Here is a 24,657-nt window from a genome sequence, read left to right on the forward strand (position 1 = left end):
CAACAAAGGAGTGGCTCCGTAAGAAGCATTTGAAAGTCCTGGAGTGGCCTAGCCAGTCTCCAGACCTCAACCCCATAGAAAATCTGTGGCGGGAGTTGAAAGTCCGTGTTGCTCGGCGACAGCCCCAAAACATCACTGCTCTCGAGAAGATCTGCATGGAGGAATGGGCCAAAATACCAGCTACTGTGTGTGCAAACCTGGTAAAGACCTATAGTAAACGTTTGACCTCTGTTATTGCCAACAAAGGTTATGTTACAAAGTATTGAGTTGTATTTTTGTTATTGACCAAATACTTATTTTCCACCCTGATTTACGAATAAATTCTTTACAAATCCTACCATGTGGATTCATGGATTTATTTTTCCACATTCTGTCTCTCACAGTTGAAGTGTACCTCTGGTGCAAATTACTGACCTCTGTCATCATTTTAAGTGGGGGAACTTGCACAATCGGTGGCTGACTAAATACTTTTTTGCCCCACTGTATCTGGACTTTAACCAGAGGTGCTGGTGATTTGGATGAATTTATCCTCAGCACCAGAGGTGACACTTGGTCTTTCTTTCCTGGGGCGGTCCTCATGTGAGCCACTTTTGTCATAGCGCTTGATGGTTTTTGCTACTGCACTTGGGGACACATTCAAAGTTTTAGCAATTTCCAGACTGACTGACCTTCAGTTCTTAAAGTAATGATGGACTGTCATTTCTCTTTACGTAGCTGATTGGTTCTTGCCATAAATATGAATTGTAACAGTTGTCAAATCGGGCTTTGCACCTGTGAAGTGAAAGCCATTTCAGGTGACTACATCATAAAGCTCACCGAGAGAACGCCGAGGGTTTGCAGTTCTGTCAACAAAGCAAAGGGGGGCTACTGTTAGGAATATAAGATATATTTAGAGTTGTTTATCAATGTTTTCTTTGCTACATTCTATATATATCTTACTTCATATATTTGATGTCTTCAGTATGTACCTGTAATGTAGAAAGTAGTAAAAACATTGTATGAGAAGGTGTGTCCAAACTTTTGACTGGTAGTGTATTATAGTGAGTATAAGAAATTCCTTTTTTCTAGCACAAATGGTGAATGCAGAAATGTATATCCAAATGTCCCTGTCCATAGTCAGCTATTGACAAGTGAGTGTGATAAAGAGCAGTCTAGACCCCGTTAATGACCCATAAGTGGACAGACTGTTATTAATACTGTTGAAAAGTATATGATGAGTACATTCATGAGAGATCTCCATGGTTGAAATGTATATCTTATATTCTTTGTATATTTTGTATGTTGTTTAATGCTGTACCCTTGTGATTTTGTTTTCTACTGTCCCAGGCACCCGGGACAGCAAAATGAATTAATGTGTAGCAATTTCCCTTCAGCTCCACATTACAAAATTATTTATGTATGTATTTTTAGGGCCTTTATTTTGATAGCAAAGTTAGGACAGAGCTGGGTAAAAACACACTGGGCTTGGTGTGCTTTTTTTCTACCTCCAGTGGGGGCTTCCCAGTATTTTTTTGAGCCTTCCCACTGCTCTACAAACATGAATTTCACGTTCTCTCATCGTCACCAGCCAGTTTTACACACGTCTATAGAAATTCAAATTCAAATTTTATTTGTCACGTACACAGTCATACACAGTACGATATGCAGTGAAATGCTTAGACAACTGCTCGTGACCTAAAGAAAAAAGCTATGAATAAGATAGGAAATAAATATGAAAAATTAAAAAGGGTAAATATAAATAATATATATATATATATATATATATATATATATATATATATATATATATATATATATATATATATATATATATATATATATATATATATATATACACACACACACACACACACACACACACACACACACACACAATAACCGTGGGCGACCGTGGCTCAGTGGGTTGGGAATCGCATCTGTAACCGGAAGGTCGCCGGTTCGATCCCTGGGCTCTCTGTCCTGGTCGTTGTGTCCTTGGGCGAGACGCTTCACCTGCCGCCTACTGGTGTTGGCCAGAGGGGCCGATGGCCAACATGACAGCCTTGCTTCTGTCAGTCTGCCCCAGGGCAGCTGTGGCTACAACTCTAGCTGCCTCCACCAGTGTATGAATGTGAGAGTGAATGAATAGTGGCATTGTAAAGCGCTTTGGGTGCCTAGAAAAGCGCTATATAAATGCAATCCATTATAACTGCAGCTGTACAAGTATTAACTCTCACTAACCTTTCATAGCAGACGCAACGGACCTGGCCTGCAACACTGGGCTGCCTCAGACTTGAACATGGTCTCAGAACGAAGGACATCGTTGTCATATCTCTTATAAACATTAGATGGCAGTGTTTTTTTCCACGGACGTTATCTGCTCTCAGAAGCAAAACGAAATAGGAGAACTTCCGGTCTCTATCGACGCTCCAAAAATGGCGGATGTTTGTGGTCAAGTGTTATTGGGATCAGGGCTTACTGTGCTCTCCCATCCTTTGATGTACATTAAAGTCCTGATCCAGGTAAGACGTGAGAGTTTGGACAGATTCTGTTACGTTTCCTTCCCGGGCCTGATTCAGACACTCTGTACTTATCGTTGTAAATACTGTAACTCTCGCTAGTATCTTACTAGAAGAGGAAATTGTCATTCATTTTCACAGTGTATTGCCTCGTTTACCAGTAGATTAGTAGGTTTGTAGCACACACAGAGACATTAATAAGTCTTGATAACTATTTATTTGAGAATATAGCAGGAACTGTCCCAGTAATAGGATCAGCCACATGGTTGTCCCGTCTGTTGTCCCTGTGACCTTCTGCTTCCTCGTTGCTGTGCAATAGGCGGAATCCGTGTGTTAATCGAAAGTTAATAATTAACTGCAATGTTACCCTGCTTCATTTATATTCTGTGCGCAGACTGAATAAAAACAATCTGTGTTCTACAGACGTAATTGTACACAGTTCATACATGGCTTATTTTCCAAGAAAGCCAGCGGCGTTAAGTTGTTGAACTGCTAGAGATCACCGCCAGTTAGCTGCCAGCTGATTAGCTCCAACGTAGTGTTTTACACTGATGTCTTCAACACACCGTGTATATTCACAAGTTTGTCATCGGGAGAAATGTATGCTGTTTGCTTCTCAGTTACGAATACTGCTAGCTCGATGCCTTTAGCTCCTGAAAAACATGAAAATAACGAGCACCAGCAGAGCTCCGGGGACGTTTGCTTAAAACCAGAAATAGCTGCATGTAGATCTTAATGACAGAATGAGTCATACGGAGCGACAGTTTTACTAGACGCTAACAGTTGTCTGCCTTGTGTATACCGTGTCCATATTTGTGGCAGTCGGCTAATCATCAACTGTGTGCTAAATATATGAATGCAGCACAGCGCACACACTGGTGCCCTGTCAAACTTATGTGATCTCAGGAAACATAGTTTTGTAAAAGAAAAATAACCAAATAAGTGAATCAAAAGTCAACATCATCAGTAAAAAAAATAAAGATTTGTCTGTCTGTCTTCTTGCTATAAAGCATGTGATGTGTTCTGTCTGTCTCCATGGTCTGTCTCTCCACAGCACCATTCAGTACTGGACACAGTCCTTCCTGGCTCTGTGCAAATAATCCAAGTCTGTATGTATTGGTAAAAGGCACCAGAGCAGATATCAAGCTCAGGGCTGTGCACTATGACCATAATCTCATATCACGGTCTAAGATATTTACCGTTCTGACAACGATATAAATCACAAAAATGTAACATTTTTCTGTAAATTCTGTGAACCTCGGGCAACTCGACTTGCTTTTAGTGTTTCCAGGTGTTTTTGGTGTTTTGCTGTATTTCTCTAGGATACATAAAGTCAATGCTTGCCCCCTCCTATGGTACCCTCTCATTGTTTTTGGTGTTGTGTGTGTGTTATCAGGTAGGACATGAGCCACTCCGTCCCACCCTGGGTAGGAATTTATTTGGAAGACAAGTCTACCAGCTACCTGGACTGTTTGCTTATGGCAAGTTTGATTCTTGATATTTTTATAAATGGAGTTGGTAATAGTATTACTGTGCTTTGAACGATTGTATGTGGATATTTACCTTTGTAGTTTTACCACTATTTACACTGTGTCCTGCTCTGGACTAAATGTTTCAGCAAAACACATCATTAAGATTGATGGAAGAGCTGGTCTTTTCAAAGGACTTGGTCCGAGGCTTTGTGCAGGCACCATTGGCACACTCGTACACAGCAAAGTTGCACAGGTAAGCTGAATAGATGGGTTTGCCACAGAAAGATGTGATCAAACAGCCAGTTTCTGTCCAGTCTTTTCTTTGAATGTTTTTAGGTGGTCATTTATTTCAATCATTTGTGATGCATACTAATGGCCTTCATAAATGAGCTATGTGCTGGGACTCAGTTTCTTGCCATCTGTGTTGTAAGTGTAACTGAAACTGTTCATTCTGGCAGCTTGATAACCTCTATCCTCTTCCAGAAATGTCAAGAACAAGGCACCCCACAGGTAAGTTTTTGTTTCTGATCTTGTTTGTAGTCACAGTATGATAAGTTCACTGACTCCCCGTAAAATGCAGCAGTTTGGCCCCTTCATCCTTTTCCTGTGCAGCAGCACTTCCTGCATTTCTATGTTAAAATCTGTTGTTCTTTCACTTCTGAGAACTTTAACAGACAATGTGCACTGTATTGCCTGCATCACTTATAGCAGAGCATCTAATACTGTTTTCAGGTTATTTTTGAAAATAAATGTGGTAGAAAAATTTGTAAAATATAGTAAATTTAATAATCGATTGATTATTCCATTGATTAATCGAGTAATCAGATAAGAAATCCTTTTGCCGTATTAATGAGCAATCTGTCAAAAAGACACCACTAAACAAAAACTAAACCCTTTGATTGTATTTACATGTCATATGGTTTTGTTGTTGTTGTTTTTTTAAATAATGCGTTTTCACAAATGCAAAAATATATAAATAATCGATATAAATAATAATAAAGTACAGTGAAAGTCAAATAAAATAAGATATATACGCAATCTAAACTAACGCGTAAAATATTTACCATAACTGTCATTCTGAAGGCTAACTGACATTAATAAGAAGTTTTTATATTGCTGAAAACAGGCCTTATGATGCTGCAGACATTAATTAATATTAATAATAACTAAGTGTCCAACCTAACAACCAGCAGGTCGGTGGTTCAGAGTTTACTGGCCGATACACATTTTTATTGGCTTGTGAAAAAAGCTTTTATTTTTATTTTTTAAATATGAATGTAATTTAATGAATGCACTATTCAACCGGGCTCGCAAAATCGCCCGTCCGGCTGTCATATAGCATGACGGGCGGGGCTGAGATAGATTTTGGTCCCCCACCGGAGATATCGCTAGCCCCGGGACGTTAATATACCGTGCTACACCCCATGGTTCACCTCTGTTTACTGAAAGTATCGTTTCCATGTAAAAATAGGACAGCTGCCATCAGCCTTCAGCAACATGTATCATTTAACCAGTTTGTTTAAACTTTTATATTTTAAAGGTTTGCTGTCTGTACGAAGGGCAGGTAAAGAGCAGACTGGAAGCTGGAAGCATTACATTTAACTGGTCGTTTCTGCCAGGCTTCCGCATCTTTTTCAGTCTTAATTCCATATTAGTAGTCACTTGATCAAAAGTTTGTCATATACATACAAATATTTGTGACTATTAAGTATGGTTAACGTAAGTTGAACGTGACATGGAACAAATGTGAATGCAGAAAGTCACATTCACATGGGGATGAAGTTAACATGACAGTTATGCAATAAAAGATCAAAAGCCTTGATGTTGTATGTACAACCTGAATGCCATCGTAGACCAGGTGCCTGCAGTTCTATGAGAAGTGATTGACTCAGTGCCAGCTCATGGCAGTGTTTGACTGTCCAAGGATGCAACATAACCACCCTGAAATAGCACCTAACCACTGATAGCCAGAACGCCCAGAGTTGGCATATCACTGCTCACTTTTAGATCTTGATGCTGTTGGGACTTTCTCTCTGAAATGTCCCTCAGTCTTCCTCCGATATTCTGCTTTTGCCTCTGATATCTTTCTTGATATCTTTCTTTAGGTTGGATTTGGCACAGGGGTGGCTGTAGCTCAGGTAGCTCAGGTGGTAGAGCAGGTCACCTACTAATTTGAAGGTTGGTGGTTCGATCCCTGTGTGCTCCAGTCTGCATGCCAAATGTCAGTGGGCAAGATACTAACCTCAAGTTGCTCTCTGATGCATCCAAAGGAGTTTGAATGTTAGAAAGCACTTATGTAGGAAGAGAATACATAATGTATAATTATCTATCTGTCTATATTTAATGTAATTCCTTCTCTTCTAAACATAAGGGCAGTGTTACGGTCTCTCATAAACGGACATCCCTGGTCATCCATAGTCTCTTCTGATAACATCTGCTTCCTTTGTCCATCGTTGTTCTGTGCAGTTGTGGATGTAAAACAGGGCAGTGGGTGTGTAGGCTTCTATGTCCTACAAGGCAGCATGGGAGACGAGACTACAGCCGACCCCCTCCACTAAGTGATGGGATTGATCAGTGGGGGCCAGAAGGAAACAAATTAATCCAGTTGGTATTTTGAAGAAGCAGAAATGCACTATGGATATGCACATCCCATATACTAGGAGTCTATGGGATGTGCATATCTAGTTCCTTTATGTCCCCAATGATGCACAGCTGGGGTTAGGTTGGAATACAGCAGCTGAACTATGTAGATAAGTCCTCACATGTCCTTTCCAAGAACCTCTGAACAGGCACATAGGCATGCATATACAGTACCAGTGAAAGGTTTGGACACACCTCCTCATTTAATGGTTTCTCTTTATTTTCACTACTCTCTACGTTGTAGATACATACTGAAGACATCAAATCTATGAAGCAAGATATATGGAATTATATAGCAAGAAAAATCCATAAATCACTAAATGTTTCTTGTTTTTTTTATGCTTTCCCAATCAAAAGTTTGACCACTTGATGGCGCCTACAATATTTTTCATGGTTGGGTCTTAAAAAGGTTTCAAGTAGAGCTTCAACATGCAACAAGAGGAAATGGGAGTAAGACAAAACAACATTTTGAGCATGCAATTTATTGACAACAGCACTGAAACTGAAACAAGCTGTTTTACAGCTGATCAAAGGTTTAGGTCCACATGCCTTTAAAAGGCCAAATCTAAGCAAAAATAAGATAAGATAACCTTTATTAGTCCCACACGTGGGAAATTTGTTTTGTCACAGCAGGAAGTGGACAGTGCAAAAGTTATGAGGCAAAAATTAGAATACATGGATCATATGGATCGCTGTCAGGCAGTCACACTGTTATAATGTTCTGATGGCAAAAATGTTTTCCTCTTTTGAACGAGATCAGGTTGCTGAACTGCATAAGCAGGGTGTCTCACAGCACGCCATCGCTGCTGAGGTCAAGTCAAGGTTGAATTCAGAGTATTGATGTGTAAATAATTACATTTGAAAAAGGGGGTAGGAACAGGAAAAGTATAAACTTCATCCTACTCCTTTTCAAACACACACGTTCTGCAGACAGAAATATATATGAAAACTTGATGTTTTTAAGTTCTTTTCTTTTCTCTTTGTTATTTCAGTTAAATTTGCATGTTCAAAATAAAATTCTGTCAGAAAAACAAGCAAAACAAATTTACAATAAAACGTTTGAGGCAGAGCAGAGTCGCTGCGTTGATGTGTGCTGCCTTCAACAAATGCTGCAATGAACTGAATAACTCAAGTAACTCGATTATTTCAAAAATATCCTTGTTGAAAATTCTTTGTCTTGATACTTTGTTTGTGACCCGCTCGTATTCATCACCATGTAAACGTGAGCAGTCCACCCACATCTCTGACAACAAATAGACTTGCCATAGAATCGTATTCAGGAATATAAAGCACAACAACATTAAGCCCATGCAGACCCCAGCTTTTAAACAGACTGATAACACCAGCAGAAGTGACAGTGAAGCTGTCATAGTTTAACATACGTCTGCCCACACACACATACACACTGCGACGAGTCGTTACTCGCTAAAGAAAGAACGTAACTGCCAGCCAGTGACGCCTACGAGAAGCAGAGGTGAATCTAAAGGGGGGTGTGGGGTGCACTGTATTTATTTGTAAGGCTTGTGTAACATTTTTCAGATACAAAGTGAAATAACATTATATGATATTAATAAAATTGTGTTAATATTCAAAAATATAAACATTGGTATTTTCAGCATACCAATATAAAAATGTACCTGGGCCAGTAAAACTCTAACCTGTTAGGCTGGAACCTTAATTATTATTATTAATAAGAATAAAACTGCACTTTAGGAACCACAGACTGTTGCATCAAAGCCAAGGCAAGCTTCAGAATAGGCTTGCTTTTCATTATTGCAGCCACCCTGCACTCCTTTAAAGGCTCGCAGGTGCATAACTGACTGATTTGCACTTAAACAGGCAAAGACACGAAGCACATACGCATGAACAAACACCAAACCTCGATCAGGAGATGCAATGCTGTTACAACTCTTTTGCATGCTACGAGTTTAAGAGACCCCCGCCCTAGTAACACAGTAAAGGGTCTATTAAAGGGAGTAAAGGGAATATTATTTATTACCTCTGTTTAACTTACATGCACACCTTATTTTACGATTACTGTACTTGAGATTTTTTTTCAATTTTTGCACTTAGGAAAGTGTTTTCTTCAAAAACGTTAATTTTATTATGACATAAATTCAATGACTGGGTTCAGGGCTTGTTTTGTTTGTTTTGGCAGATTTTGTAATGGAAACCGATGCACGGTTCATTTTTCAAAGACCTGTGTTTTGTTTTTTCATCTTTGGAGTAATCGGTTAAACACATTATTACTAAAATAATCTCCAGATGCAGCGCTACTTTTAACATGCTGGCCTTGGCCCACACTGACCCCACTTAACAAATGAATTGTGTGTTGCTCCTCATCGCTCTCCTCAGGCCATCTGTACACGATTTCTTAATAAGGGTATAAAGTGTCAAAATAATTTTCAGGATGGTGACGCTGAGGTTTCTCTGATTTCCAGATACTGGGAGGGCAGCAGAAGGATAAAGAGAGCTCTCTACAGCAGGTTGTTAACGAGGTAAGACCTATGCAATCCCAAAGCTAAATCACAACACTACACAGCCACACTTGACTTCAGTCAAGTCTGGTCTAAGCACTTTACCTAATAAGGGCAAACAAAATACTGTTATTAAGGAAAAAGAGATAAAGTAAGTATTTTAGTAATACTTTAAGAAACTGAGCACACAGTTAGTCAACACAGTATAATGTAAGACTGGTTATATTTAATTAATAAGCGTAAAGAATACTTCATTTGGCTAAAAGCAGAAGAACTGGGAGCAGCAGAAGCCCAAGGTGTAATTATCAATAGTGAAAAACAGCTGCAGTTACAGTGTGCACATAAAGGCTTGCACATACAGTTTGTCTTAGTCAAGTGTGTTAATGAATGTCTGATACAGACTGATCGTTGTGGCCCTGCCTGTGCTTTGTCAGCCTAACCACAGTGGAAAATGTCTGTAGTGATGGATGTGGGAACAAAGCTCCGGTTTCAAAGATGTTGACAAAATCTCATCAACCTCGTGTGTTGCCTCAGCAACAACTGGAACTGTGGCATCTCCATCCTTCAGTGGAGGCTTGTTTTGAAAAATGCAGCATTTTATTTACAGCTCAAATACAACTCAGGCAATAACAATGTTAATTATACACAGAATGGACACAACTTCAACGTAAAGCACTTGAAGTTGCACACACTAAATGCTGCTAGTCTGATGTTAACCAGCGTTAGCTTGCTAACGCTTTCATACTCGCCACTGAGCAGAATGAAGTTCTGAAGATTACCCAATGCATCACAATCAATTCCAACAAATATGCTTCGGTGACACAACATTGTACAAATGTGAAAACACGTGTTGCAAGTCGCGTGATCAAGGTCAAGTATTAGCCTGAGCTCACTGCTGATTGGTTGTTACCATATTTGTTTCAAACCAAATGATGTGTCGATTATTTACATCAGGAAATATCTTTAAAAAATGATTTCTGCTTTCCTTTTCTAGCTGCGACCACAACAACAAAGGATCACTACAAGTGTACTTTGAAGCTAAATCGTATTGTATTTGAAAACAAAGGCTTTAGACTAAACTGAAAATATAGGTTTCACATAATACAGTTAAGTTGCAATTGAGTACAGATGATATTACATGGAAACTGTTAGTCATGATAATAACAAGCTGCACTTACAGTACTATTGTTATAGTGCTGTTGATGCATTAATAGTACAATTCATCAATACTTGAACTTTAGTGACTTGTTGTGTGTTTTCAACAGACAACCAGGGAGATGGTTGCCCGCTCCTGTGCCACCATCGTCACACATCCCTTCCATGGTACAGCGTGGTTCAGCACAGTATAATGCCTGCATACCTTTAGGAAGTCTGAAATGTTTCTCTTGACTTGTTTTTCAGTGATCACTTTGCGATGTATGGTGCAGTTCATTGGAAGAGAAACCAAATATAGGTAATTTCAGTATTTTAGTTGTGACACTAAATGAGAAGAGCCATGAGATTTATTAAGCGTTTACAAAATTGTGTTCTCAGTGGGGTGTTTGATTCCATCATCACAGTCTACAGAGAAGAAGGCATTCTGGGCTTCTTTGCGTAAGTGTGACACTATTAGTCTTTAGGACAACAGACACTTGTGTTGGACATTAAGTGGATGACTTGGGCAATAAGAGAAAAAGATTGTTGCAGAAGTAGAAACTAAAGAAGCTTCCTTCAGTGTGTCGTCAAAGAGGGAGTTGCCGAAACTGTTTTATTAGTAATTTAGTAATATTATTATCTCCTTTTTTTTTTATAACAATGACAGAAAAATCTAAATCTTGTCTTGCTGGCAATAAATTGTTATTTTTGGTAGTAAAATGTTTGTGACAGGATTGTATCTCCATATACACCTCTGTCTCTCTCAGCCATGATTCGGGATGCCAGGGGAAGTGCTATGTGAATAACATTATGCTGTACATTGTTCTTTGTCCTGTAGATGATGATTTTCATTTCTTTTACACATTTGAGTAGTGTATGTATGACAAACTGAAAAGTTATATATATTCTAGTTTTTCAGGTTTTAGTCACAGTTCTTTTCGGACGTCTGTACACACAGAATTCCCCAATAACACAAATTGACTTTCACATTTGTTGCTTTTTAAAGCTCTAGTCTGGAGTATTTTAGGTTGTCTGAAAATGCAGTGAAAAGAGCTTTTTCCACATTAAGGCACCTGGCACATGCATGGATTGCTTAGATGACAGTTAATACTGATTTTCCCTCCTCTTAGTAAATCCAGTAATAACTCGCCCACAGTACTGTCAACATTCTGTAGTGTAGATGTCGACAGTCTTTAGGGACTTGTAGACGTGTGAACCTGGTTGAGTTGAAGGAGCAAACCACGCCAAGCTTACTTTCAATAACTAGAACCAAACAGGTTCAGTTTTCATGTCCTGAATAAAATAAAATTAGACAAAAATAGACGACATTGCTGTAGAAGGTGAGATTTCCAGTAGGTATGCACTCTTATGCCGGGCAGGTGCAGACTGAAAATGACATATTTCAGATGTGAATCCCTATTTTTGAATTCTTATTATTGTTTGGTAGTTGGAATGTGTTGAGTAGATCTGACGTTGCACAATAATATTATTAATAATAACCGTGTGAAGGTTTGAGTGGAAAACTGATTTAGAAATTTGCTGTCAGAGAGACGAGTCAGTGTTTGGGGAAGCTGGTTTGGCCACATGTTGAGTTATTCCTTTCAGATACATCCTGTCCGGTCTGTCACAGACATGCTGAGAGCTTGTGTCGTCCTTGACAGCTTTGTTAATCAGTATCCTGTAGCTTCAGCTGTTGCCTCTGTGTCTGTCGCTGCCTGCCTGGACAACCTCGAAACTGTTTACAGCCATATTTTTTGCATGGTTTTGATGGTCAGTGTAATGGCTGTATTTATTTCTTAAAAGTTCTCTCTTTCTCTTAGGTTGAAAATACTGCGACAGCATTGCTGTTAGCAACACACCCAGGGTGTGGTTCCGCCGTCCGCGTGTTTATTTTCCACATAAACCTTTTCACAATAAAAATAAATGTGAAATAATGAAAATATACATCATCCTCCAACATCAAGTTTTAGAATATGCATCAAACAAATTCCTGTTTTTTCTTTGAGGTAATTATAAATGGTGCTATAGTCCCCGTGTGGATGCAGGCACAGAGAACAACCATGGCCAGTAAAACTGAGGCAGAAGCAGGCGGCTCAAACAGACCAGTCAAAACAAACTGAGGACCTTATTCCTAGACGAGGGGCTCCCTCTGTAGCATGGACAGGGTCTGGCTATGAAATAATTTGCATAGTACGGTTTTCTGGTCCGTCTGACATGGACCAGAAAACTCTTCTACCACCTACGCAAGAATCACGTGAAGGAGTACGGAGCGAGTTCATGGATGAAAAACAACAAAGATCCATCAGGTGCTCCATCAGACCTTTGCTTGCCTTCTAGCTGGTGTTCGGCACTGCAGTGAATCTTGCACCAAGTCTCAGGAGAACTTGGTTCACGGGCAATTCTCTCTTTCTTCTTTCTTCATTGATCATAATAAAAAAACAAAACCGTTTGCATATTAACGTCTTGAGATGAAAGATCGCCGTTATGATCAGACAATTGGCATTCAGACTTTAACCATACATTTATATAGTGGTTTATTCTATAGCCTTTTTTTGTTATATATTTTTTTAATCTGAAAAAATATTGCTCTCATAAATATACATAAATTACTTGTATGTAAGTGCATCTTCCAACAATTGTTGCATTGATGCACCTTGAGCCTCATTTCCTGAAGTCGGGGCTCCCAACATATGCACTGAAATGCTCATTCATTCTTGATATTGTTGCAGTTACTTATTAGCAGATCATCAGTTGTCACAGTGCTAGAACTTGAAATCCAATTGAATCAAAACAGATCCCCTGGAAAATACTGGATCCCATATTTGATACAATATGAAATATTTCCTGTTATTCAGATTTGATCCTTGCTGGCTGCTTAAATCCTTCCTAAAGTGTTCTGGACATTAACTACTTCATCTGTTCAGTAAGTGGGAGAGTTGTGTGACATCCTGTTTGCAGCGGTGCTGTGTGAGGTTGTGTAGCAGCTGAAGGAGTCAAAGGCAGCACTGGATAAAGTTTCACAGGACTATTCAGCTCAGTATTGATTTGTATTACATGAATCTATCGACTATTCTATCGATTAATTGGCTAAGAAATATTTTTGTCTTATCAACGAGCGATAGTAAATGATCAAGCACAGGTTTCACAGTGAATTTCTCGTTGGTTTTCATTTTAGAAACTGCAGTGTTTTTGTTTCATCTGTAATCGGTTTCAGTGGCTCCTTTAAAGGCTGATGTGGTGAAGCAAACATTAGCATTCTGAAGTTTGCCTTGTGCTTTGACGTAAAGTTATTGTGCTGCTGAAAACAAGATTTTATGATTAATTAATATTAACGATAATTGGGTGTACGACCTAACAACCTTCAGGTCAGTGGCTCTGAGTTTACTGGCTTGTGAAAGACGCTTTAATTTTACATAATGCCACCTGTACTCGCTTTCATTTAAAATAGGAAGGTTGGTGTCAACATTCAGAAAGTTGTACAACTGAAACTAAGCTAACAGTTCATCTGCGTGTTTTTGTGCAACTTCTGGAGGCTACAGTCGATTTTTCGCTGTGTGAAACAAACGGCGCTGAATGAAGCAGCTACACATATTCTTTGTTTTTATCACGTCAGAGTTTGCTGATCAGGACTCTGATTACACAAACAACGCTGCTTTTTTGAATATGTGAAACCCGTTCTCTTCAGCTGAGCTCTTTGCTCCTCGCAGTGTGTAAAACAGACTCCAGCTCTTTGTTAGACTGTGCCAGCGTCGTCATCATCACTGCTGCTGTTGTGGTATCAGTGTGTGTCGGGCATTATTCACACACTGCTAATCAATACGTTTGTATTGAGTCTGTTTTTAGTTGTAAATGTGGCTGAAATGCTCGTGTTCGAGTTTCCATGGTAACAGTGGCGCTGCAGAGGGGTCCCTTAACGACGCATCGAAGCAAAGAACTTTTTGTAGTCGAATTATTCGAAATACTCAGTGAATTGTTGCAGCACCATATCTGAGTATCTCTTGTTTTTCTTCAGGCCAAAGAGTGAGTTAAGCTAACATCATTGCAGCCAGTGTTAGGCTTCAGTCTCCAAACAACCCAGTGTTTGATCATAGTATCTCTACTTTTTCTCTTTTATCTAAGGCGTGTGTATCTTTATTTGTTTGTGTTTCCTTTTTCCTAGTGGTTTGATTCCTCGCCTGCTGGGTGATGTCCTTTCTCTGTGGATTTGTAACCTGCTGGCTCACCTCATCAATACATATGCCATTGATGACTCGGTATACTATGTCCTCCAGTTAGGGGCTTCTGTAATCTAAATACCTTTTTCCTAAATACCTGAAATTCAAGTTTGTGCATGCAAAAACGCAACAGCCATCTTTTGTTTGTTAGATTTTTTTCATTGTATGTTTAGGTAACTACTTTTTTGTATCGCACTGACATAGATCTTGAGGGTTTTTGTCAAGCAGTCTTAAATTGAGGCTCTAACACAGACTAATAGTGACTCTTCTTCTGAACAGATGAGTCACACAGGAGAAATCAAGAACTGCTCTCAGGCGATGACAGGGGTGAGTGTAACAGACAGTGTCAGTGCAGCTGTTTGTGGCTCAGTCTCATGCTGTTCATGCTCTTTCTTGCAGTTCTTTGCCAGCATGCTCACCTATCCTTTTGTTTTGGTGTCAAACATAATGGCTGTCAATAACTGTGGGTAAGTTAGCTCGTCATGTTCTGCTGTCAAACTTGCTAAATTCAAGCAGACTCATATTATAACTTTCTCATTAGGCTTGCTGGAGGCAGAGATCCCTATGCGTCAGTATATCCCACCTGGGTGGACTGCTGGATGCATCTTAGCAGAGAGGCAAGTATATAACTAATCCAGCTCCTTTCAAACATTTGCTCAGTAGTAACGATTCACAAAGATGGGTTGAACCAAACAGGCTGGCAACCTTCTCAGCTGCTGTGCATACACCACTGTACTTTCTGTGTCAACGAGGCACCGAAAGTTTGGTTCATCCTGATGGGCTTTGAGGTAAAGGTCATTTTGCAGTGTTACAATTTCCACCCGTCCAGCATCCAAGCTGAGCATCGCACTGAGCAATGCACGTTGTTTCCACGTTCATGAAAGGTTTGGAAATGAACATCACACTTGGCTTAAACTGATCAAGGTCCCAAAACCTGTTCTCAAAGTCTTGTCCAAGCCTGTTTATGACTTAAGAGTACTTTTCTGCAACTTTGTCAAAAGTCTCAGATGCAGAAGGCATTATCTTTTCAGCACAGAGAGGAAGTGGAGCACCTTTTTTCTCTGTAAATGCACAGAGAAAAATGTCCCTCTGGGCTTTAAATGCATTTAAAGCACTTATGTCAGCAACAGTCTTACCTTTGCCTTGCAGCTTTCAGTTTCCCAGTAATGTCCTTTAAAATGAAAGGTCAAGTGTCCACTCGGTGTACCCCAGCATAAAGTTTAGGAACTCCGTGTCACCTTTTCAGTGAGGGATGAATCCTGTATGTTGGCTGATCATAGCAGGGGCCCTGTCGGTGGTCACTGATACCAGCTTTTCCACCGGTACCTTTTTCTTCACAGCGTTATAGATGTCAACTCCTCATAGACCTCATAGTTGTCTTTGGTGACAGTAGTGTCAGAAGTTCTTCTTTTGTGGAGAAATCGTCAAATACCATCCAGATGAAGACCATCAGCTGTGCTGCTGCTGTCCACAGACTGTTACACTGGATGCTAAACCACCTGCACTTTGCCTGATCCCAGTCCAGCTGATCAGCCAAGTTCCCGGACATAGCCGACACTCTTCTAACTATTGTAGTTGCCCCCAGTTGGACATTGGAGAGAATGGAGATTACATCAGTTCCATATTTCTCCTCTTTAAGCACAGTCTTTGCAATTATCATGATTGCTTCTTTGAAAACCTTCTCGTCTAAAAATGCCTTCTTTTTCTTAATTAAGAAATGTGTAGCTCTAAATGAGGCTTTTTGGGAGTTTTCCACAGTTCTCATGAAAAAAGACTGCTGTTTGCTCAAACCTGCCTTTAACTCGCGGGCTGTTTCTGCCCATCGGGTAGTTAGCATGGCAGCTTGTGTGACACGTTCAGAAACGTCTCTCCACATTGTGCCGCTTTGCCGTTGCCACATGAATCGTTCACAGTAGTGAAAACTCTTCCTGTAATTCACTGTGAAATTGATGTTTTCTTTTTCTTTCTTCCTTCTTCTTTACACTTTTTTTTACTTATGTGTTTATACACCACCTGCATTTAATTATTACTAATTTCTGTCTCTTCCGAAACGTGTCTTTTGTCCTGTCTTCTTCCCCTCACCCCCAACCAACAGATGGCTGCCACTCCCTGAGCCTGGTTCTGCCAGAGCATATTTATATATGTATAAATATCTGAGTTCAGTTGAATTCAATAGCACACTTTTTATTATCCTCTTGATGTTATGAAGTGTGCCTATTCAACAATGCACTTACTGGAATGGACCATGGTGCAGTATACACTAGAGATGGACCGATCCGATATTACGTATCGGTATCGGTCCGATACTGACCTAAATTACTGGATCGGATATCGGAGAAAAATAAAAAATGTAATCCGATCCATTAAATATCACGAAAGCACCTGACAAAACTTGCAACACGCCGTAACTCACCTCAGAACGTTAGCACGTCGGAGCAGTATGCATCACGTGATAGAGCAGCTGTGGCATGCGGGACCTGTCGGTGGTCTGGTTGAGCATTTGGAGCTTCGCTAGCAACCCGGCATTTCATCTCCGACAAAGTTATCCCCAAGAGAAGTAAAGCAAGTGTGTAAGTCCATCTCTGAATGTTTGTAAAGCATTCCTGGGTTAAGCTTAACAACCGATATATGGAGCGACTGCCTCTTCTTGCTGCTACTTCAATCATGAAACTGATCTGTGATCAGCTGATCGGCTTTTCTGTCGTGAGTCCGTGTCTCTGGTTTGTTTTTGGCCCACTTTGCACCAGAAAGAGGAAACCAGCGGCTGAACAACAGCAGCACGTTTAAGCTTGATAAGCTGTTGTTAGAATGTATTTAATATTACTTTCTACTCGAGGATCTTTTTCTACGTAGCTGACGCTGGTAACTGTGCAGGGGCGGATCTAGCAAAGTTTAGCCAGGGGGGCCGATAGGGCATTAACAGGGAAAAGGGGGCACAAAGACATACTTTTCTTTCTTATTCTCATTTAAAATGTCGAGCTTTTAATAAATAATTATCTGACACCCAAAGTTTTAATTTGATGTAAAATGTATAGAAGTCCATTACTGTATATAGTGACTATTAAGTCTAATATATATACCCTAGTAAGCTATAGTACTTTTTCCTTTGGGAAGGTACCATCTGTGCAGTCTGCAGCTCTGTTGAAGAAAGATGTTGAATCTATTTAATATTTCTTGAAAAATAATTGATTTCTGTGCATTTTTTTTCACACTGCATCAAATTAAGGTTGACTACGTCGATTAAGCATCATGAGGTGGAGCGTGAGGGGTGGTTCCCTATTTTTTATTTATTTATTTTTGTTGTTGCTGGGAGTTGGAACCCTATTAGTTAGGTTGCTTAATATTTACGCTAAGTACTCTTTAAAATACCAGAATAGGGAGGATGGTGTAGGTCTAAGTTTATTAGATTGATCAGTATTGCTGAACTATGAAACATTTTTTTTGCATACAGGTATAACAGAATAGCTTTAGTGTAGTTGTTGTTTTAAACTTGAGTATGAACTTATACAAAATGCAGCAAGATATTAAAAAACAGTTTTGTTTATTAAAAAACACTATATCGGATTCATATCGGTATCGGCAGATATCCAAATTTATGATATCGGTATCGGACATAAAAAAGTGGTATCGTGCCATCTCTAGTAGTTACCACTGTTGCCGCACAGCAACAAGGTCCTGAGTTCGGCTGCAGCATCTCACCGGGGCCTTTCTGTGCGGATCTGCATGGACGTCATTCAAACATTATACGGGCCACAAGAATTTGCACTTTTATTGACTAAAGCCATATTTTGATATGTTTTATGTTTTTTTTCCACAAGAGCAGTTTAAGTTTGATGAAAAATTAGATTTTTCATGGAATTTTCCCACCACTGCACGATCATGTGACCTGCTCTAAAAACAGTTTGGAAAATATGTCTTTTTTTCCCACCCAAACCTTTTGTCTACATGTATAATATATACTTTAAAATGTAGCTGTTGTTGCCCTCTTTCATCCAGTGTAATTCCTCTTGAGCTGGGATTTATGGTTCTCTCACAAATGCTATCAAAGCACAGACTCCTCCCTGTCCCTCTCCTATATGCATCCACTATTTTAAATTGGAGTCCTAACACTTTATCTCCCCACTAGGCCATTGTGGCTCAAGAGTTGGGCGTTCGCCTTGTAATCAGAAGGTTGCCGGTTCGAGCCCCGGCTTGGACAGTCTCGGTCGTTGTGTCCTTGGGCAAGACACTTCACCCGTTGCCTACTGGTGGTGGTCAGAGGGCCCGGTGGCGCCAGTGTCCGGCAGCCTCGCCTCTGTCAGTGCGCCCCAGGGTGGCTGTGGCTACAATGTAGCTGCCATCACCAGTGTGTGAATGTGTGTGTGAATGGGTGGATGACTGGATGTGTAAAGCGCTTTGGGGTCCTTAGGGACTAGTAAAGCCTTATACAAATACAGGCCATTTACCACTAACATGTAGTCTTTAAATAAAACCTACATAACAGTTAAGGATTAAAAATATTTTTTTTCTGCTCATTTGATGCCAGTTCCCTTCTTTGTCACAGACACACAACAGATATTTTGCAAATGTTCTGTTTCTATTTGAGATTCTTGAATTTAGACATTTAAAACACATAATTTCACTCTTCAAGTAATTTCAAGAATAAAGGCTTTCAGATTTGTTTGTGGCCAAATTTTCTTTTGTCATTAGTCAACTTTTTAATGCACATTTAACTTCTACAACTACTTTCCAAGAAAGGTGAGAAAAACAGCACCTTTGTTCTGAAGTACTACCGACTGATTTGCAATCACGATGCCAGGGTAGTGAGTCAGTCATGGATTGTTTGATGACAACTGACCCAGCAGCATCACCCAGAATTTCTTCAGAAATGTTCTTTTCTAGTTCTGTCTTTCGGTCATGCATTATGTATGTTTTATTCTTGTACAGCACTTTGGTCAACGCTCCTGTTGTAATTAAATGTGCTATGTAAATAATTAAACTATGTGTAAACTGACTATTACTAACACTTCCTACCTCTTTTCATTACAGGGCAACATGAGCAGAGGCAACAGTTTATTTTTCCGAAAGCTTCCAGCAGGAAAGACATACGCAGTCGACCAGAAGAGATTTTTCTAAAGCTTCAGGAGCGCTGAAATGAACATAGTTGTGATAATAAAACAAAAATCCAATATTGCCTGATTTGGGAATTGGACAGTCAGCTTTTTGTATGCATTCGTTTGCCCTGAATTAGTTTTTTTTCCTTAACAGCTTGCCAGCTTAGGAACTGAACAGTTTTAGTTAACTGCAGAAAGATTGTTTAAATGAAATGACAAAAATATTAAAGGGCAGAGCTGTAAGACAGTGACATGTTTTTAAAATATGAACTGCCTTTCTACTTCCACATTTACAAAAACTAAAGCTGGCATAATGATTATGTGATTTTTTCCCTTCATGTTTTCTTTTTTGTTTTTTATGCATTTGGTAATGTCTAAGATTTGCCACGTTAATGATCATATGGGATCTCTTTTCATCTGGTATTGTATTGATGTAATTATTCTGAAGGTGACCTCTGAGTGCATGTGTAAAGATAATTGGGGGTGAGGACAAGTGGTGGTGGTGTTTCTGAAGTATATACACTGAGACATGTGTAGAGCGGTCTGGGTGGACTCTGAAAAATGAAAGTACTTTAGCTCCTGATTGACCCAAATAAAAGGAAAAAATGTCTTTCCTGTAAAAGGTTTTTGGGAAGTATGTTATGTGAAGTGGTACAAGTGTACAGATGTTTCATTTTTAACATAGTGTGGCACTTATATGTGCAGAGCCATTGGCACATGCAGTTGAGAGGCAGTTGGGGGGGCACTGACTCCTCTGGTTGTTGAATGACAGTCAGTTTGTTCAGAATCTTAAATGTTCCTGCTGCTGCACTCTTCTGAACAGAGATATCTGATGATGTGCCTGTAATCTGCTGGTGCCAAGTATAAAACTGTCTGTCTGGAAGTCCCTCAGGATCTAAGACTTTTGGGACCTTCTCGACTACCTTCGTCTTGGGAACTTCTAATCGACCTCCTAGGACCTGGCGTCCATATATGTGGACGTCATATTTTGGGTTGTCTAGACCAAAATACAAAATCTTGCTCTATAAGGGCCTGACATCCACTTACGAGGACATTATACTGTAACTGTTCTATCAAATTTAAAGCAAGTCTCATTTTTCTCCGAAACAAAAATCAGGTAAAAAAAAAAATTTTTTTTAAAAAATCACGTAATTCTTTGTTTTTACATTCATCAGGTTCCAATCAGCCCAAATAGCAAAATAGAAATTGAAAATGCATACCATGAAAGAGTTTGGGTCTTAGTAGGTTAATATGCAGCACCAATGTTCCTCTATACAATTTCAGTGGAACCCCGACTTACGAATACCCCGTTTCACGAAAAAGTCAAGTTACAAAGGCACTGAACGGCAACATTTTTGACCGTGTTGCAGCAAAATGCCCGAGTAACGAAATCCGCTGGCTCTGATTGGCTGAGCCTACAATGCCCACAATTCCTTCCGAATCATGTGACAACCCCTTGGCTTCTGTACTTGAGCTTCGCTGTTCCACTTGAACGACGTTTTGTTGTTCTAGTTAGCAATTAGCCTATAGCCTGTCGTTCAGCATCGCCTCAGTCAAAAGGCGCGATGGGTGCTTCGACTTAGGAAAACTTTCGACTTACGAAAGACCCTCGGGAACGAATTAATTTCGTAAGTCGGGGTTCCACTGTAATTTTCTCAAGGGACTGCGTGAGAAACTGTGGCCATGTCCACATGCACACAGGTATTTTGGTAAATGTAGATACAAACATTTATATCCACATGTAAACGGAGTTTTGGATTAAAAATGAGGTGCTTCAATTGATGGAGAAGGAGCTGCCAGGGTAAAGATGTTCGAAAACACTATCCTGTGTTTAGACGTGGACAGGGAAAACTAAGATTTTGCCACACAATGTCAAAAGTGTGCACATTTACTTGTTTTGGTCAATTTGCACCATGTTTGTGAGCTGCTTTTGACAGTGTTTGGGTTTGGTTTTTGCATTTCGATGTGAACTGAGGTTTTTCAAAATAAACTCTGAAGAATCCCTGTGCATGTGTGGACATAGTCATAGGACTGTTGTCGAGAGCCATACCAATAAGCTTATAAAGATTGAGGTTCACTTTATACCAGCTTGGTATAACTTTTTTTCACATACGGTCAGGTAGGTTTGGATGGCTTTTATAAAGGATTTTTATCATCATTTAAACTATATAGTCATATCAAAAGAGACTTTTCACAGGACTGCATAAAGTTCTCTGAAAAACTTAAGTACCTTGAATAGGCATTAGACTAGACTGAGTAGCAGTTAATCAAAGGTCTTGCTAATCAAATGCACTTGATGTGACCACCATTGTAAGAGAAGATTTGACCCTTTGCTGATTGGGAGGATTTTTAGGTATGTGTGAACACTAAGCCGCAATCTTCCCAGGAGTGGACATTCTGGGAAGTTCACTCCAAGGTCAGATCATAGATTTGGTCAAACACTGGATGTCAGCGCAAACTCCATACCAGCTGCCAAATATGATAAGGGAAAGTTGATGGTTTGGGCTTTTCTTGCAGCTACAGAAGCCGACCACTTTATTAATTATATAATTTGTTCTCTGGATTTCTCTGGTGACAAATAGTTGACAGTTGCAGAAAGGAACTTAAGTCTTCTGTTTACACAATTCTTAATTCTTGGATGTATGTTTTTGAGAATTAGAAAATAGAGTAACATTACCACTACTTGCATGGAAATTTTCTCATCCTATGCAAGAAAATAGGTTTGCACAAAAAATACTGTCAGATTTAGGAGATAGATTTGTATTTCATGTGTATTCTGAAATATGAATCTACTTTATTCTTATCACATTGTGTATGTTAGTAATTCAGAATCATTCAGAATAAACAGCCTCCATACAATCTGCATGCTGCCCTTTTCTCTTTATAAGGAAACATGTTTTCCTCCAGGTAGACCAGTGAAAGTAGTGACCCTGTTGTAATAGGGAAGTCTGCATTTCTCTCATACAACACACAAGAAATAAGGAGATAGGATGGCTGTAAATGGAACAATAAGTATTGGGAGTGCAAACCTCTGCCAAGGCAGCTTACATCTGGGCAGTTTTTAATTCTTTTAGGGAATAGTATTGTCTTTTACATGCAGATCACGAACATTATTATGATTACTTAGAGGTGAGGCGAATAACACTGATAATCTCTTCATCATGAAACCCATTAGTGGTTGGGTATATATGAAGTTATGTATTTGCAGGGTGGCTGTAGATCAGGAGGTAGAGCAGGTCAGATGCTGATTGGAAGGTTGGTGATTCGATCGCTGGGTCCCCCAGTTTGCATGCCAAATATCCTTGGGCAAGATACTAATCCCGACTTGCTCTCCGATGCATCCATCGAAGTATGAATGCATATGAATGATAGTTAGAAAAGCACTTACCGTATAGATAATATTGCTTGTATGTATGGGGTAAATGCGGCGTGTTGTATAGAGCGCTTTGAGTACTCCAGGAGAGTAGGAAAGCGCTACATAAGAATGTGATGATGATGAGCCTATGATGAACTATAGGTTTACATTAGAAGGGCTCAAAGTCGTAACACACACACACAAAAAGAATTTATCTCACAGCATTAACAGAATGGGGCTCAGACCACATAAATCCCCTTTTAAAACCACAAAAGTCTTCAGATGATATTAGTTCACCATCCCCTCTAGAATGGTTAACACTTTGTTAACCACTTTGAGAACGGATGTAAAATGTGAAAAAAAATGTATCAGAACTAGAACAAAAGATAATTGGAATCTACCTATGCTGCCACACAAGAACATGTAATCAACAACCTGAGAAAACGATAACTAGAATTAAATGAAATATTTAACCAGAGAACAAAATTTCTGATGCAAAGGTTGCGTTAGGACAACGTTGTATGTGGTACTAAATCTGGAAAATTCCTTACTAACCAGTTAAAGCTACATAAACAAAAAACAACAACATAAAATATATGGCTCTTAAAGTACCACCCATATGACCGACATTAAAGTAAAGTAAAATAAACAACTGTACTGCATTAAAACAGTCAAAGCAGTTCAAGTAATTTCTTTAGGTGATGACGTCTGAACCCTGCTTTGGGCTCCAAACTACAGGGTGGACCATTTATATGGATACAGCGTAATAACATGGGAATGGTTGGTGATATTAAAGTCCTGTTTGTGGCACATTAGTATATGTGAGGGGGCAAACTCCTCAAGATGGGTGGTGACCACGGTGGCCATTTAGAAGTCGGCCATCTTGGATACAACTTTTGTTTTCTCAATAGGAAGAGGGCCATGTGACACATCAAATCTATTGGTAATGTCACAAGAAAAACAATGCTGTGCTACAATGTAGCTGCCATCCCCAGTGTGTGAATGTGTGTATGACAGGTTGTGTAAAGCGCTTTGGGGTCCTTAGGGACTAGTAAAGCGCTATACAAATACAGGCCATTTACTTTGTCTTGTTTTGCCTTCTTGTGGTTTATCCATGTTTCCCCAGCCTGTCATGTCTGCTCTTTCCCTCGTGTTCCCTCGCTCCCTCTTGTCAGCCTCTGCTCCACTCCTGCATCATGCTTCCTGTTTTATTGTGAAGCTCTTGTGTTTTCATGTTCATTCTGTTCAGTCTTGCTTCCCCTGCCTCGTTATGGTTATTCGTGTCAGCTGCGTTCCTTGTGTGTCCTCACTTCCAGTATGGCAAAGCCATAATGGTCCACTCGGAAAAATAAATCAGTCTGGCATTTTTCTTGGCCATCAGACAATAATTGTGATTGTTACAGTGCTGGAGAGGCAAAAAATAAATTAAATTTAAAAAATAAAATTCATGGAACCACAAGTAAGGCCGCAGTCCGAGGGCAAAGTGCTCTAATGGGTGTCTAATGAGTGAGTAAGTGAGCAAATGGCTTGTTTGTGTGCAAGCCTGGGTGTGATGCTTGCTGGACCTTGGTCCCGTTGGGACATGGTCACCGCTCCACGTTGGACTCTTTTGCCCCTCCTTGGCTGCTTGTTGGTCCCGGGGTGCGTGGCTGGATGTACTGGTGTGGCCTCCTCCCTCAGTTACCCGTTACCGGTGTGAGCTGCAGCTTCCCACCTTTATTATGAATTCATTCTCACACAAACATACACTCACTTATTCTCTCACACGCACACA

General features: G+C 39.8%; 1 protein-coding gene across 2 annotated transcripts; it reads left to right on the plus strand.

Moving 5' to 3' along the window:
* The first annotated feature begins 2,368 nt into the window (after positions 1-2,368).
* Positions 2,369-20,150, plus strand: mtch2 (mitochondrial carrier homolog 2). 2 transcript variants are annotated; one of them, XM_085409772.1, is made up of 13 exons: positions 2,369-2,501; positions 3,895-3,979; positions 4,117-4,223; positions 4,429-4,480; positions 9,052-9,108; positions 10,353-10,410; positions 10,489-10,540; positions 10,621-10,680; positions 14,381-14,474; positions 14,715-14,762; positions 14,835-14,902; positions 14,977-15,052; positions 19,464-20,150. In XM_085409772.1, the coding sequence occupies exons 2-13, from the start codon at positions 3,902-3,904 to the stop codon at positions 19,548-19,550; spliced, it is 837 nt and encodes a 278-aa protein (XP_085265898.1). In that variant the 5' UTR covers positions 2,369-2,501; positions 3,895-3,901; the 3' UTR covers positions 19,551-20,150. The 2 variants fall into 2 exon arrangements, with proteins under 2 accessions (XP_085265898.1, XP_085265890.1); XM_085409764.1 differs by having other exon boundaries at positions 2,375-2,501; positions 4,454-4,480.
* The last annotated feature ends 4,507 nt before the right edge of the window (positions 20,151-24,657 follow it).

The sequence above is a fragment of the Rhamphochromis longiceps genome, linkage group LG1 (assembly GCF_057381845.1).
Source record: "Rhamphochromis longiceps isolate RC_006_pf linkage group LG1, R_longiceps_female_GT1.1, whole genome shotgun sequence".
Classification (NCBI taxonomy): Eukaryota; Metazoa; Chordata; class Actinopteri; order Cichliformes; family Cichlidae; genus Rhamphochromis; species Rhamphochromis longiceps.

Bases quoted from the DNA above. Each gene is read 5' to 3' on its own strand.
- mtch2 (XM_085409764.1), top strand. From the start codon at position 2,415: ATGGCGGATGTTTGTGGTCAAGTGTTATTGGGATCAGGGCTTACTGTG. The intron at 2,502-3,894 runs GTAAGACGTGAG...GTGTGTTATCAG, and splicing joins ACATTAAAGTCCTGATCCAG to GTAGGACATGAGCCACTCCG. The intron at 3,980-4,116 runs GCAAGTTTGATT...TAAATGTTTCAG, and splicing joins ACCTGGACTGTTTGCTTATG to CAAAACACATCATTAAGATT.